This window comes from Macaca fascicularis, chromosome 6 (assembly GCF_037993035.2).
Source record: "Macaca fascicularis isolate 582-1 chromosome 6, T2T-MFA8v1.1".
Classification (NCBI taxonomy): domain Eukaryota; kingdom Metazoa; phylum Chordata; class Mammalia; order Primates; family Cercopithecidae; genus Macaca; species Macaca fascicularis.
The window spans coordinates 179,794,648-179,810,303 of NC_088380.1; the positions used below are offsets into that span (position 1 = coordinate 179,794,648).

Here is a 15,656-nt window from a genome sequence, read left to right on the forward strand (position 1 = left end):
TAATAGTAATAATAAATAATTTTTTTAATTAGAAAAAAAGATTTGGTTCCTTTGAGGGATATGTAGTGAATAAAGATTTTTAAAAAATTTATCTCCAGGGCCACATTCAAAATCCTCTGTCCCTATGGGAAAAAAAAAATTTTTTTTTGCAGCCAGTAGCGCTGCTTAGTGAGAAAAGCATTATCACCAGCCATCGAGGTCTAATCCTAGCTCTGCCACTGAGCAGTCATCAGCCTTTAAGCAAGTTACTCATCTCTGGACTTGCAAACAGATGATAATACCTGCTCTGCCTTCCTATCTCATCAAAAATGTAAAGATAAAATGGCAAAAAACGGAGTCTCCCTTTTGCTTAGGCTGGAGTGTGGTCACTATCTCGGCTCACTGCAACCTCTACCTGCTGGGTTCAAGTGAACCTCCTGCTTCAGCCTCTCAAGTAGCTGGGATTACAGGCATGCGCCACCACGGGGTTTCGCCATGTTGGTTAGGTTGGTCTCGAACTCCTGACCTCAAGTGATCTGCCCGCCTCAGCCTTCCAAAGTGCTGCGATTATAGGCATGAGCCACTGCATCTGTCCTAAAAAAATACTTTTTTTTTTTTTTTTTTTTTTTTTTTCGAGACGGAGTCTCGCTCTGTAGCCCAGGCTGGAGTGCAGTGGCCGGATCTCAGCTCACTGCAAGCTCCGCCTCCCGGGTTCACGCCATTCTCCGGCCTCAGCCTCCCGAGTAGCTGGGACTACAGGCGCTGCCACTTCGCCCGGCTATTTTTTGTATTTCTTAGTAGAAACGGGGTTTCACCGTGTTAGCCAGGATGGTCTCGATCTCCTGACCTCGTGATCCACCCATCTCGGCCTCCCAAAGTGCTGGGATTACAGGCTTGAGCCACCGCGCCCGGCCAAAAAATACATATTTTAAGAGAGGGTCTTGCTCTGTCACCCAGGTTGGAGTTCAGTGGTGTGATCTCAGCTCACTGCAGCTTTGACAGCCCAGGCTCAAGTGATCCTCCCACCTCAGCCTCCCAAGTAGCTGGGTCTACAGGCATGTGCCACCACACCCAGCTAATATTTAAAATTTTTTGTAGAGATGGGAGTCTCAGTATGTTACCCAGGCTAGTCTCAAATTCCTGGCCTCAAGTGATTCTCCTTCCTTGGCCTCCCAAAGTGCTGGAATTAGACATGAGCCACCGTGACTAGCCTAAAAAATAATAATGTATTGATTAAAATGTATCAAACAGCCTTTTATGACTTTCTAGTAGCGGCTTATCTGACACACTAGAGTTTCTTAATAAATGTTAATTGAATCAGTGTTGTTTCCCATTTTGACTGATGAAGAAAATGAACTTAGGTTAACTGTCCAAATCATAGCATAAGAAATGAAGCCAAGATTTGAACCTGAGCCTGACTGCATCAAAGGCCATTCACTTCCCACATTAGCCACTTATCTTTAGTCTTCCTTCCTTCACTCTGTCAGCCTTTCACTGGAGTCTGGTAAGACACTGGACATTTATGTGAAACAGACAAGAACCTATGTGTTTGCAGCCAGTAGCGCTACTTAGTGAGAAAAGCATTATCACCAGCCGTCGAGGTCTAATCCTAGCTCTGCCACTGGGCAGTCATCAGTCTTTGAGCAAATTACTCATCTCTGGACTTCCAAACGGATGATAATACCTGCTCTGCCTTCCTATCTCATCAGAAATGCAAAGATAAAATGGCAAGATCAGGTGGGCCGTTTTTGAGTACTCTTTGAAAGCTGTGAGTATACAAATGTTAATTTCACTATCACTGTTCAGTTTATTTGTATGTACAATTCTGACATTCACTCTGCACTCAAAGAGGCAATTATTTTTCACAAAAGAAAACAGTGAGTTTGGTGGGGCGCAGTGGCTCACACCTGTAATCCCAGCACTTTGGGAGGCCGAGGCGGGTGGATCACTTGAGGTCAGGAGATCGAGACCATCCTGGCTAACACGGTGAAACCCCGTCTCTACTAAAAATACAAAAAAATTAGCCGGGCATGGTGGTGGGCACCTATAGTCCCAGCTACTTGGGAGGCTGAGGCAGGAGAATCATGTGAACCCAGGAGGCAGAGTCAAGATCATGCCACTGCACTCCAGCCTGGGCGACAGAGCACAACTCTGTCTCAAAAAAAAAAAATCAATGAGTTCAAAAACCACAAAACTCAAGATGTGTTCTCTGGCTTGGCATTGATACATTGAACTCACTGACACAAGGTAGACAGATACTGTCCTGTCCCTGGAGTCAGACAGATTTGGGTTCAAATCCTGCTCTTGTCCCTGGGAGGTCATTTTTCTGATTCTCTGTTTTTCTATTTACGTAAAAAGCTGCCAGGCACGGTGGCTCACACTTGTAATCCCAGCACTTTGGGAGCCCGAGGTGGGAGGATCGCTGGAGCCCAGGAGTTTTGAGACCAGCCTGTGTAGCATAGTGAGACCCTATATTGCCAAAAAAATTTAAAAACTAGCTGGGTGTGGTGGCCCATGCCTGTAGTCCCAGCTACCCAGGAGGCTGAGGTGGGGAGGATTGTTTGAGTCCGGAAGGTCAAGATTGCAATAAGCCACGAAGACACCATTGCACTCCAGTCCGGGCAACAGAGCGGAACCCTGCCTCAAAAATAAAATAATAAAACAGTAGGTGTCCATCATACAGCAGCTGTATAATCATTAACATGCTGAGCTCTGTATCTAATGAATATAATGAGTAGGTTAACTAGTAAATTCTGAAATTTATATTTTCTAATTTGATTCTTGTCTTTGTTCTCAACCAATACATATTTTAGGACTGCAAGAGTTGTATGAAAGTCAGATTTCATACTAAACTCACAGCTCCTTACTCTGTAGTCTGATACCTGGTCTGAGCTCCAGGCTCCAGCCATTACTTTCATTAGTAAATGTAAGTTATGATATCGTCTAGGAATCAGACTTGGCTTGTTTTCAGCAATTTATTCCAACAAAAATGACCAATAAGAGCTTTGAGAGCTGTAATCCCCCTGTAGGTATCCAAATCATACCACACTGCTTATACTGAGCCAGGTTTATAATAATAATGCGTGATCAAGAGCAGGAACTAGGCCTCAAGTTGAGTTCTAATCTTAGCTCTGTCAGTTCCTAGCTGTGTGACCTTGGACAAACTGCTTAACCTCTCTGGACCTCAGGTTTGTCATTTATAAAATGGAGATAAAATTAGTACTTATTTCATAGAGTTGTCAGACTTATTACTTGAGATAACTGTGCGTAAAGCACAGAGTGCTTAGGAAGTTGTAACTATTGTCTCTTAAAGGAGATTGGCAATGGAGTTCTTTCACAGGAACAGAAGGAAAAGTTTTTCTCTAGGGAGTTGAGACAAATACTGATTCTTGAAAAAAGGGAAGAGTTTAAGGGCAACAGTGATGTGTTTGGGCTGCTGCAGGAAATGAGGATTGGAGAATGCCAGATGGGTGGGCCTGCCTAACAAAGTTCAGGCCATGGGGTATTAGCTTGTTTTCTGGAATGAATGAATGATACAGTTTTCTACTGACCTTTTCATCACATTTGCAGATGTCCATTCCCTTGAGTGGTTCCCTTCTGCTATGCTGGGAAGATGCCAAACTTTTAAACTTCAGATAACTGCTTTTGAATATCTGCTTTCACATTGCATAGGCGTGAGATGTTCGGCCACATCATTTCTTTTCTTTTCTTTTTTTTTTTTTCACACAAGGTTTTGCCATGTCGCCTAGGCTGGAGTGCAGTGGTGTGGTTTCAGCTCACTGCAACCTTTGCCTCCCAGGCTCAAGCGATCTTCCCACCTCAGCCTCCCAAGTAACTGGGACTACAGGCACATGCCACTACTCCCAGCTAATTTTTGTGGTTTTTGTAGAGGCGAGTTTTCGCCATGTTACCCAGGATGGTCTTGAACTCCTGGGCTCAAGCAATCCGCTTGCCTCAGCCTCCCACAGTGCTCGGATTATAGGCATGAACCACCGCACCCAGCAGCCACAGAACTTTTGATGTGAGTTGGATGGGCAAGTAATTGAATCTTCCAGGAACCAGACAGAGCCCTACTAACCAAGAGCCCGCCATTCTCTGATGCTGCAGACTTGGAGCAGTTCCTATCTGATAGTTTACTGGAGGCTTGTTCATTGTCCTTTTAAACTGGTATTTTCTTAATTAGGTAAGTAGTGCTTATATATGGTACAAAATTAAAAGGTAAAACAAAAGAGTAGATGGTGAAAAGTATGTGTCTTTGTCACCTTGAGTCTCAGTCACTCAGTTCGCTCCAGAGGCACTGTTTCCAGTTTCTTTTGTATCCTTCCAAAAACAGTGTTTATTATATTCATATACAATTGAATGGTCATTGAAAGTTTGATCTATGAGAAAGTCCTCATGAGAAAAGCAGGTCATCCAGATTTAACAGCAATATAAGGTTGATTTATTGTCTGAACACCATAATTACAAAAACTTGCAGAGATATGAAAATGTTATTTGCCCATCAGAAATAACTAAATTGCCGGGTGCGGTGGCTCATGCCTGTAATCCCAGCACTTTTGGAGGCCGAGGCAAGTGGATCATGAGGTCAGATCGAGACCATCCTGGCTAACATGGTGAAACACCGTCTCTATTAAAAAAAAAAATACAAAAAATTAATTGGGCATGGTGGTGGGTGCCCGTAGTCCCAGCTATTCAGGAGGCTGAGGCAGGAGAATGGTGTGAACCCGGGAGGCAGAGCTTGCAGTGAGCTGAGATCACGCTACCATACTCCAGTCTGGGCCACAGTGCGAGACTCCGTCTCAAAAAAAAAAAAAGGCCGGGCGCGGTGGCTCAAGCCTGTAATCCCAGCACTTTGGGAGGCCGAGACGGGCGGATCACGAGGTCAGGAGATCAAGACCATCCTGGCTAACACGGTGAAACCCCGTCTCTACTAAAAAATACAAAAAACTAGCCGGGCGAGGTGGCAGGCGCCTGTAGTCCCAGCCACTCGGGAGGCTGAGGCAGGAGAATGGCGTAAACTTGGGCGGTGGAGCTTGCAGTGAGCTGAGATCCGGCCACTGCACTCCAGCCTGGGCGACAGAGCGAGACTCCGTCTCAAAAAAAAAAAAAAAAAAAAAAAAAAGAAAAGAAAAAGAAATAATTAAATCAACCACGTTCCAGTCTATTCTTAGCAGGAGGGCGGCTAGTGCTAGAACAGGCTTTTAAAGGTCTCATCTTATGCAGCAGATGATGTCTGAATCTTGTGAAGTTGTGTGTAATTTAGGATTCTTTGTATGCTGACTTATTTCTTGAAATAGGAGAGGCAACATGGCTTAGTGGAAAGAACAGGAGCTGTGAAGCCATGTTCAGATCCGAGCTCTGTCACTGAAAACAGCTATGCTTTGGACAAGTTACAAATCTAAGCCTTTTTAGGCTGGGCGCAGTGGCTCACGCCTGTAATCCCAGCAATTTGGGAGACTGAAGCAGGTGAATCACCTGATGTCGTGAGTTCGAGACAAGCCTGGCCAACATGGTGAAACCAAGTCTCTACTAAAAATACAAAATTAGCCAGGTGTGGTGGCGGGCACCTGTAGTCCCAGCTACTCAGAAGGCTGAGATAGGAGAATCGCTTGAACCCAGGAGGCGGAGGCTGCAGTGAGCCAAGATCACCACCACTGCACTCCAGCCTGGGTGAGACAAAGCAAGACTCTGTCTCAAAAAAAAAAAAAGAAAAAGAACAAAAAAACAAATCTAAGCCTTTTAAAAATATGTACAATAGATTTTAAAATACCTATATTTAGTGTCATGAGCATTAAATGAGACAGATAATTCAAAGCACCTAGTGCAATGTCTGGCAGGTGGCAATCACTCCAGCAGTGGTGGCAGCAGTAGTATTGGTGGCCATACGTAGTGTACATTCCATATACACTACCTGGCAAAGGAGTAATAAATCCTGCTAGGGTTTTCAGCTGCCCCAGTAACTTCCAAGCTTCCAGAGTAGCTTGGAAAGGGGCTCTATGACAGCATATCTTCATGACTCTGCATGCCTGTTTTTACCTACAGGACTGCATTTAGGAAGGAAGGGCTCCTCGGCTCAGTGCACAATAGTGTTTCAGTCAATTCTTGTTTACCTGATGCTGCTGGGGGGCCTCTGAGGCTTTTCCTTTAGGGGTGCTTCTCAAACTTTTTGGCCTCAAGACCTGTTTACACATTTAAAAACTATGGAGGACCCGAGGGACTTACATTTATATAGGTTATAGCTATTGATATTTGCCATGTTAGAAATTAAAACATCAAATTTTAACATATTAATTTTATTATTATTATTATTATTTAAGACAAGGTCTCACTCTTCACTCAAGCTGTAGTACAATGGTGCAATTATAGCTCACTGTAACCTTGAACTTGCGGGTTCAAGCAATCCTCCCTCCTCAGCCTCCTAAGTAGCTAGGACTATAGGAGATAGCACCATGTCAAAATTGTTTTTTGTAGAGATGGGGGTCTCACTGTTTTGCCCAGGCTGCTCTGGAACTCCTGGCCTCAAGTGATCCTCCTGCTTTAGCCTCCCAAAGCGCTGGGATTATGAGCGTGAGTCACTGCATCTGGCCAACACATTTATTTTAAATTCATATAAAAAGAGCAACAAGAAACCCACAACATGTTACCATAACATTTATGAGAGAAATAGCTGTTTTTTCCAAAACTAACAAAAAACGGAAGAGTAACATTGTGTTACATTTTGGGAAAATTCCTTGATCTCTGGCTTAATAGAAGACAAATGCATTCTCATAATACTACTGCATTCAATCTGATGTGATGTTGTTTTAGATTAATTACAGGAAGAAAATTCAGCCTTACAGAGATTCACAGTTAGAAAAGACCTGCTGGGGTGGCCGGGCGTGGTGGCTCATGCCTGTAATCCCAGCACTTTGGGAGGCCAAGGCGGGTGGATCACAAGGTTAGGAGTTTGAGGCCAGCCTGGCCAAGATGGTAAAACCCCGTCTCCACTGAAAATGCAAAAATTAGCTGGGCGCAGTGGCAGGCACCTGTAATCCCAGCTACGCGGGAGGCTGAGGCAGGAGAATTGCTTGAACCTGGGAGATAGAGGTTGCAGTGAGCCGAGATCATGCCACTGCACTCTAGCCTGGGCGACAGAGTAAGATTCCATCTCAAAAGAAGAAAGAAAGAAAAGAAAGGAAAGAACCTGCTGGGGGAGTCTCAGGGACTCCCCAGGGTCCTTGGACCACACCGCCCAGAGTTCGATTTGTTTCCTGAAGACTTTAGCACCTTGAAGGCAGAGAATATTTCTTCATTTGGTGGGTCACTGAATGGGGACAGTTTTCATTCAATGTGTGATAAAATGCTTTTGACAGATTGACTGATAGAGGGAGCTATAGGCCAATACTAGCCCAAATATATTAAACTGAGATACTAACTTTTCTCATTTCACAGATGAAACCAACAGATGTAGACAGAATTGGTGTCTAAAGAGTTACCTCCCTGGCCGGGTGCAGTGGCTCACACCTGTAATCCCAGCACTTTGGGAGGCCGAGACAGGTGGATCACCTGAAGTCAGGAGTTCGAGACCATCCTGGCCAACATGGCAAAACCCCATCTCTACCAAAAATACAAAAAAAAAAAAAAAATTAGCTGGGCATGTGGCACGTGCCTGTAATCCCAGTTACTCAGAAGCCTGAGGCAGAAGAATCACTTGAACTCAGGAGGTGGAGGTTGCAGTGAGCCGAGATTGCGCCATGGCACTCCAGCCTAGGCAACAAGAGCGAAACTCCGTCTCAAAAAAAAAAAAAAAAGAGTTACATCCTTGCACTTCCAGACATTGCTTCTCAAAGAGGCTGCCTAGAAGATAAAGCAAAGGTTAGACATAAAAATGGATCAATTTAAGACAAAAATGTGCATTTGTTTAAGAAATGGGAAAGAATTCACAATAACCAAAAAGTGCAAGCAACCCCAATGTCCATTGATGGATGAATGGATAAACAAAATGTGTTATATACACACATGGAATGTTATGCAGCCTTAAAAAGGAAGGGGACAGGCCGGGCGCGGTGGCTCATGCCTATAATCCCTGCACTCTGGGAGGCCGAGACGGACGGATCACGAGGTCAGGAGATTGAGACCATCCTGGCTAACACAGTGAAACCCCATCTCTACTAAAAAATACAAAAAATTAGCCAGTAGTGGTGGCAGATGCCTGTAGTCCCAGCTACTCGGGAGGCTGAGGCGGGAGAATGGGGTGAACTCGGGAGGCGGAGCTTGAAGTGAGCCAAGATCCTGCCACTGCATTCCAGCCTGGGCACACGCCACTGCACTCCAGCCTGGGCAACAGAGCGAGACTCTGTCTCAAAAAAAAAAACAAACAAAAAAAGACATTCGGATACTTGCACAACATGGATGAGTCTTAAGGATATTATGTTAAGTGAATAAGCCAGCCACAAAAGGACAAATGCTATATAATTCCTCTTGAAGGAACCTAGAGTAGTCAAACTCATAGAGACAGAAAGTAGAATGGTGTTTGCCATGGGCTAGGGGAGGGAATATGGGAGGTGGTTGTTTTGTTTGTTTGTTTTTTGAGACAGAGTCTTGCTTTGTCACCAGGCTAGAGTGCAGTGGCGTGATCACAGCTCACTGCAGCCTTTACCTCCTGGGCTCAAGCAATCCTCCCACCTCAGCCTCCGCAGTAGCTGGGACTACAGGCATGCACCATCATGCCCAGCTAGTTTTTGGTTTAAATTTTTTGTAGAGATGGGGGTCTCACCACTGTACCTGGCCAGAGGTGGTGGTTTAAGGGATATGAAGAAGTTCTGGGCTGGGCACAGTGGCTCACGCCTGTAATCTCAGCACTTTGGAAGGCCTAGGTGGGCAGATGACTTGAGCTGAAGAGATTGAGACCATCTGGGGCAACATGGCTAAACCCCATCTCTACAAAAAAATACAAAAAATTAGCAGGGCGTGGTGGTGCATGTCTATAGTCCCAGCTACTGGGAGGCTGAAGTGGGAGGATCACCTGAGCCTAGAAGGTTAAGGACTGGGTATGGTGGCTCACACCCCGCCTCCACTAAAAATACAAAACTTAGCTGGGTGTGGTGGCACACGCCTGTAGTCCCAGCTACTTGGGAGGCTGAGGCAGGAGAATCATTTGAACCCAGAAGGTGGAGGTTGCAGTGAGCCGAGACCACACCACTGCACTGCAACCTGGATGACAGCGAGACTCTATCTCTAAATAAATAAAATAAAATAAAATAAAATAGGCCGGGCGCGGTGGCTCAAGCCTATAATCCCAGCACTTTGGGAGGCCGAGACGGGCGGATCACGAGGTCAGGAGATCGAGACCATCCTGGCTAACACGGTGAAACCCCGTCTCTACTAAAAATTACAAAAAACTAGCCGGGCGAGGTGGCAGGTGCCTGTAGTCCCAGCTACTCGGGAGGCTGAGGCAGGAGAATGACGTAAACCTGGGAGGCGGAGCTTGCAGTGAGCTGAGATCTGGCCACTGCACCCCAGCCTGGGCGGCAGAGTGAGACTCCGTCTCAAAAAAATAAATAAATAAATAAATAAATAAAATAAAATAAAATAAAAAAGTTAAGATAGTAACTTTTATGTTACCCGTATTTTCCATTATTAAAAGGAAAGGGCCTGAATGCGGCAGCTCATACCTGTAATCCTAGCACTTTGGGAGGTCAAGGCAGGAGGGTCCCTTGAGGCAGGAGTTTGAGAACAGCCTGGGCAACATTGTGAAAACCCATCTCTACACACACACACAAGCACACACACACACAATTAGGCCAGCATAGTGGCATGCATCTGTAGTCCTAGCTACTCTGGAGGCTGAGGTGGGAAGATTCCTTGAGCCCGGGAGTTCAAGGCTGTAGTAAGCTATGATTGTACCACTACACTCCAGCCTGGGTGACAGAGCACGACTGTCTCAAAAAAAAGAAAGAAACGGGCCATGCGTGGTGGCTCACTCCTATTATCCCAGCACTTTGGGAGGCCGAGGCAAGCGGATCACTTGAGGTCAGGACTTTGAGACCAGACTGGCCAACATGGTGAAACGCCATCTCTACTAAAAATACAAAAACAAAACAAACAAAAAAACCAGCCGGGTGTGGTGGAGGGCGCCGGTAATCCCAGCTACTCAGGAGGCTGACGCAGTAGAATCGCTTGAACCTGGGAGGTGGGGGTCGCAGTGAGCCAACGTTGTGCTACTGCACTCCAGCCGGGGCAACACAGCGAGATTCCACCCAAAAAAAAAAGAGAGAGAGAGAGAGGAAGGGAGGGAGGGAGGGAGGGAGAAATGAGCTGAAGTTCAAGTTAAAGTTCAAGTGGAAAGTAGAAATGAACTTCTTTCTCTAATTTTGTTCTGACTGACCTCACCCTTCTTAGCTACTCAATTCAATTGCACAATTATTTACTGAGCACATTCTATGTATAAAGTCCTCCCAGAAACAAAGATCAGTGAAACAGTGCCTATTCTCAAGGAGTTGGCCCTCTAGTAGAGCGTTGGTCAAGATACATATACAACAAGGCCAAAGAGATGCACTAGCAGGATGAAATAGGTCTTGGAGAAGGTGGTGCTTGGACTAGAACTTAAGGACCATAGGATTTCTGCTGGGGCTAAGTTTTGGGGAAGCATTATGAGCACAAAGGAGACAAATTAGTTTCCTACATTGCTGATCAGGTTAGAGGCTTAGAATCATGTCTGAAAAGTTGGTGCAGATGTTGAAGATTATTGGTCCAGTATTTAATAACAGGAATCCATTCTACTTGATGAAAGAAATCAGGAGGTAACGCAATATGGCTATTGCAAGGAAACCATGGTCCCTGGTAAAGCACATTGCATTTATAGACCTGCTTTCTATCTTGCTTTCATCTGTAAGCTTTATCATCAAGCTCCTCAACCTCTCTGAGAACTGGCTTCCTTGTCTATTCCAAGCTTGGCGCATACTATAACTAACATGTGAAAATTCTCAGCAAGTGTTATAAGCCCTGTTTATCAGCTCAGCATGGTGGCTTATGCCAGTAATTGCAGCACTTTGGGAGGCTGAGGTGGAGGATCTCTTCAGGCCAGGAGTTTAAGACCTGCCGGGGCAACATAGCGAGGCTCTCTCTCTACAAAAAATTTTTTAAATTAGCCAGGTGTGGTGGTGCACACCTGTAGTCCCAGCTCCTCAGGAGGCTGAGGCAGAAGGATGGCTTGAGCCCAGGAGTTCCAGGCTGCAGTGAGCTATGGAGCACCACTGCACTTCAGCCTGGGTGACAGAGCAGGGCCCTGTCTCAAAAAAAAAAAAAAAAAAGCAAACAAAACTGTTTTACTTTTTTGTTTTGTTTTGTTTTTTTGAGGCAGAGTCTCACTCTGTTGCCCAGGCTGGAGTGCAGTGGTACAATCTCAGCTCACTATAACCTCTGCCTCCCAGGGGTTCAAGCGATTCTCGTTCCTCAGCCTCCTGAGTGGCTGGGACTGCAGGTGCATACCTGGCCAATTTTTGTATTTTTAGTAGAGATGGGATTTCACCATGTTGCCCAGGCTGGTCTCGAACTACTGACCTCAGGTGATCTGCCCGCCTCATCCTCCTGAAGTGCTGGCATTACAGGTGTGAGCCACCACGACTGACCTGTTTTTCTTCTTACTATTCTGGCTAATTTCTACTTGTCTTTCAAGGCTCAGCGAGGACTAGTTGGGTGGAAAGCCTTGCAGGGTCGTCCACTTACTTTCACACGCATTGAGTGGCCTGTTTGCAAGGCCATCTGCTCCCCAGAATGTGAACTCCCTCAGGGGTGCCTGATTGACTTCTGTAACTCCAGAACCTGGCACAGTGCACAAGATAAACAGTGGTGCACTAGTTAAGAGCTCTGGCCTTGAAAATCAGATCATCAGGGGTTGAATCCTGGCCTTGCCACTTACTATGTGACTTTGGGCAAGATCCTTAGTCTCCTCCCTGGGCCTCAGTTTCTTCAACTGCAAAGTGGGAATAATAATTACAATTACCTCATAGGCTGAAGTAAGGAGTTCAACACAGGTTCATGCACTTTCTTTTTTTCTTTTGAGACAGAGTCTTGCTCTGTCACCCAGGCTGGAGTGCAGTGGCAGGATCTCAGCTCTCTGCAACCTCCACTTCCCGAGGGTTCAAGCGATTCTCCTGCCTCAGCCTCCTGAGTACTGGGACCACAGGCGTGCGCCACCACACCCGGCTAATTTTTGTATTTTAGTAGACAGGGTTACACCATGTTGGCCAGGCTGGTCTCGAACTCCTGACCTCAAGTGATCCGCCTGCCTCAACCTCCCAAAGTGCTGGGATTACAGGCGTGAGCCCCCGCCCCCGGCCTTGGGTTCATGAACTTAAAGATCATGACCCAATGCCAGGCACACGGGAATTCAGAATAGTAATACAGAACTATTGTTAAGTTCTCTATGTCTGTTGCATAAGTAGACGAGGCTGTAAATAACTACACTCTTTGTCTAAAAGGGCCAAGTTCGCACCAGAACACTTTGCTGAGCCCGTGGTGACCGAACCCCTGGCTCTGGGGTGAGCGACATGCCTCTAAGGAGCTGCAGCCAGGAGACAGCCAGGCGAAGGCGGGGCTCTGCCTCTGGGCTCCTCGAGGGGCGGAGGCCGGCGCGCAGGTCACGTAGGGGCGCGGGAGGCGGGGCCTGCGCACGCTGGTCACGTGGTCAGCTATTGACACTTCCTGGTGGGATCCGAGTGAGGCGGCGGGGTAGGGGCAGGCGCTCAGGCGGTGACCATGGCGTATCAAGGCCTCACGGTGCCTCTCATTGTGATGAGCGTGTTCTGGGGCTTCGTCGGCTTCTTGGTGCCTTGGTTCATCCCTAAGGGTCCTAACCGGGGGTAAGTGCACGAGGCCCGCCTTGGGAGGAACGCGCGGTGAGGAGCGAGCAGGCCGGGGCGGGGGAAAGCACGATCCCCACACGGGTCAGAGAACGTTGCATGGGCGCCCCCCGCCCTGCAGAGTCAGGCCCTCGCCCCGGCGGAACTCTTTGTGTTCCTTTTCGCAGCAGCTTCAGTGTCCTCCGGCCTGAGCGAGTGGAGGGTGACCTTTGGTGGACCCTCCTTGGAAACGAGTTTCAGGGGAATTTTTTTCTCATCATAGTCCTGTGTGGGGAGGTGCAGTCGGAAATGAGCAGGCCGAATCTGGGAGACACTGGGGCTTGTCCCCAGTCGACTCTTCCCCCTTTAGCCCTGCCTTCCACCCACATGAGGCCTCGTTTGCCTGAACTTAAGGATCAAATAAATAAAACAGAAATTGCCCCCCTGCCTCCCATGCTGTTGCGTACAGAACAAGCTCGTTGGACGACATTGAGCCCAGGCTTGCATCTAGTGGGCTCCAGGAGGCGGTTGGGGCCTGATCTAAAGCGAGATTAATTACCAAAGAGCAGGAGGTATTGTTGAGAAAGCTGCGTCATACCTTTTGGAGGGCGCTCCGGCTCTTGTATGTGAGTGTGAGAAATCCTTAGAATGATTGGCTAGGAAAGATTTTTTTTTTTTCCAGACTTCTTTGTTGGATAGAGCTTTGTCTATTTTGGAATTAAACTTTTTAACCGTAGTATAAAATGAGCCTTAATCTTCAAAGGAGCCTTGGAACGCCCTCTTTCTGGTTCCTCTTTTGCTTTTTAGTCATTTTTTTCTCAGTTCAAGATGATGAGAGGTGAAACTTCGACTGAAGTCAGTTTGTCAGAAACACCATCTCTTGCTTTATTCCTTCAACTTAATTGGTGGCTTCATAGTGCCTGGTTTTCACAGTACCTTGTATGCACAGGAGGCACCCAGTAAATACCTGTTGAGTGGATAGTTCTACTGTCTTTATTAAAAGAAAAAGATTTGTGGCCGGGCGCAGTGGCTCACGCCTGTAGTCCTAGCACTTTGGGAGGCCGAGGCGGGCGGATCACCAGGTCAGGAGATCGAGACCAGTCTGGCTAAGATGGTGAAACCCTGTCTCTACTAAAAATACAAAAAATTAGCCGGGCGTGGTGGCGGGCGCCTGTAGTCCCAGCTACTTGGGAGGCTGAGGCCAGAGAATGGCGTGAACCCGGGAGGCAGAGCCTGCAGTGAGCAGAGATCACTGCACTGCACTCCAGCCTGGGTGACAGCAAGACTCCGTCTCAAAAAAAGAAAAAGAAAAAGATTTTTATTACTTCCCTAGTATTTTGTGACCTGAACCCCTTTTGCTACCTGGAATACATTTGCTTTATTAGTTTAAAATTATATTTTTTTTAAGAAAAGAAACATGGTAGGTGAATTTTTATCGTTTTTAAGTATCAAGTTCCTCCTCCCTGGTAACACCAGCTATATGGGGTCATCTCCCCTACCTATAGAGGTTGATGAACAGAGTCAGAATTCTGGCATTATTAAAGCAATTGTATTAACCAAATTTAATTAGACTTGTTTTTGCTACTGGAGTTAGAGAACAACAAAGTGCTGCTTTGATAGCAGTGACAATTCCTTTCTTAAAGAGCACTCTCTCCCCTTCCTTTGGATGTCATTGCCGTTATCCAGGGTAATGAAATCCATCCTATTTCCACTCAGTTTCTAGCCCTAGTGAGTGTCATGATTCAGGTATTTGACCAGCTAGTGATATATAGACATGTGTCACTTAACAAAAGGGATACGTTTGAGAAATGTGTTAGTAGGGCTTTTGTGTGAACATCAAAGAGTTTACTTATGCAAACAGATGGTACAGCCTACTACGCACCTAGGCTATATGGTAGAACCTGTTGCTTCTAGGCTTCACACCTGTACAGCATGTTACTGTCCTTAAATACTGTATAGGCAAATGTAACACAATGATACGGAGCTTGCAGGACTGGAAGTTGCTGTGGGTGAGTCAGTGACTGGTGAGTGAATGTGAAGAACCAGGACATTGCTGTACACGGTGATGGACTTTGGAAACACTGTACACTTAGGCTACATGAAATTTCTGAAAACATGTTTTTCTTTCTTCAAAAATAAATTAACCTTAGCTTCCTGTAACTTTTTTACTTAAACTTTCGAATTCTTTTTAACTTTTCGACTCTTTTGTACTAACTTGGCTTAAAACACAAGCAAGGCTGGGCAGGGTGGCTCACACTTATCATATGCAGCACTTTGGGAAGCCAGACAAGAGGATTGCTTGAGGCCCGCCTGGGCAACATAGCGAGACCCTATCTCTCAAACAAATTTTTTTAAATTAGTTGGACATGGTGGTGCACACCTGTGGTCCTAGCTATTGGGGAGGCCGAGTGAGGAGGAGTGTTTGAGATCAGGAGTTCCAGGATGCAGTATGATCACACTATTGTACTCCAGCCTGGGCAACAGTGAGACTCTGTCTCTTCAAAAACGAAACAAGACCAGTGGCAGAGTCTGGGGAAGAGGCTGCAGGCACCATGTCCACCTTCATAGATGGCAGGAAGAAGCCCCTGAAACAGCCCAAGAAGCATTTTGAGACAGAGTCTCACTCTGTTGCCAGGCTGGAGTGCAGTGGCATGATATCGGCTCACTGCAACCTCCGCCTCCCGGGTTCAAGCAATTCTCCTGCCTCAGCCTCCCGAGTAGCTGGGATTACAGGTGCCCACCACCATGCCTGGCTAATTTTTGTGGTTTTGGTAGAGAAGGGGTTTCACCATGTTGGCCAGGCTGGTCTCAAACTCCTGACCTCAGGTGATCCACCCGCCTCAGCCTCCCAAAGTG

The 15,656-nt window shown here is 46.4% G+C and overlaps 1 protein-coding gene across 1 annotated transcript in view; it reads left to right on the top strand.

The window, feature by feature from the left end:
- Positions 1–12,655: 12,655 nt before the first annotated feature.
- Positions 12,656–15,656, top strand: part of ATP6V0E1 (ATPase H+ transporting V0 subunit e1) — a 49,317-nt gene continuing 46,316 nt past the window's right edge. The window contains exon 1 of the mRNA XM_005558539.4: positions 12,656–12,821. Within this exon, the coding sequence (XP_005558596.1) occupies positions 12,718–12,821 (104 nt within the window). The 5' untranslated portion in view covers positions 12,656–12,717. The remainder of the gene's footprint in view (positions 12,822–15,656) is intronic.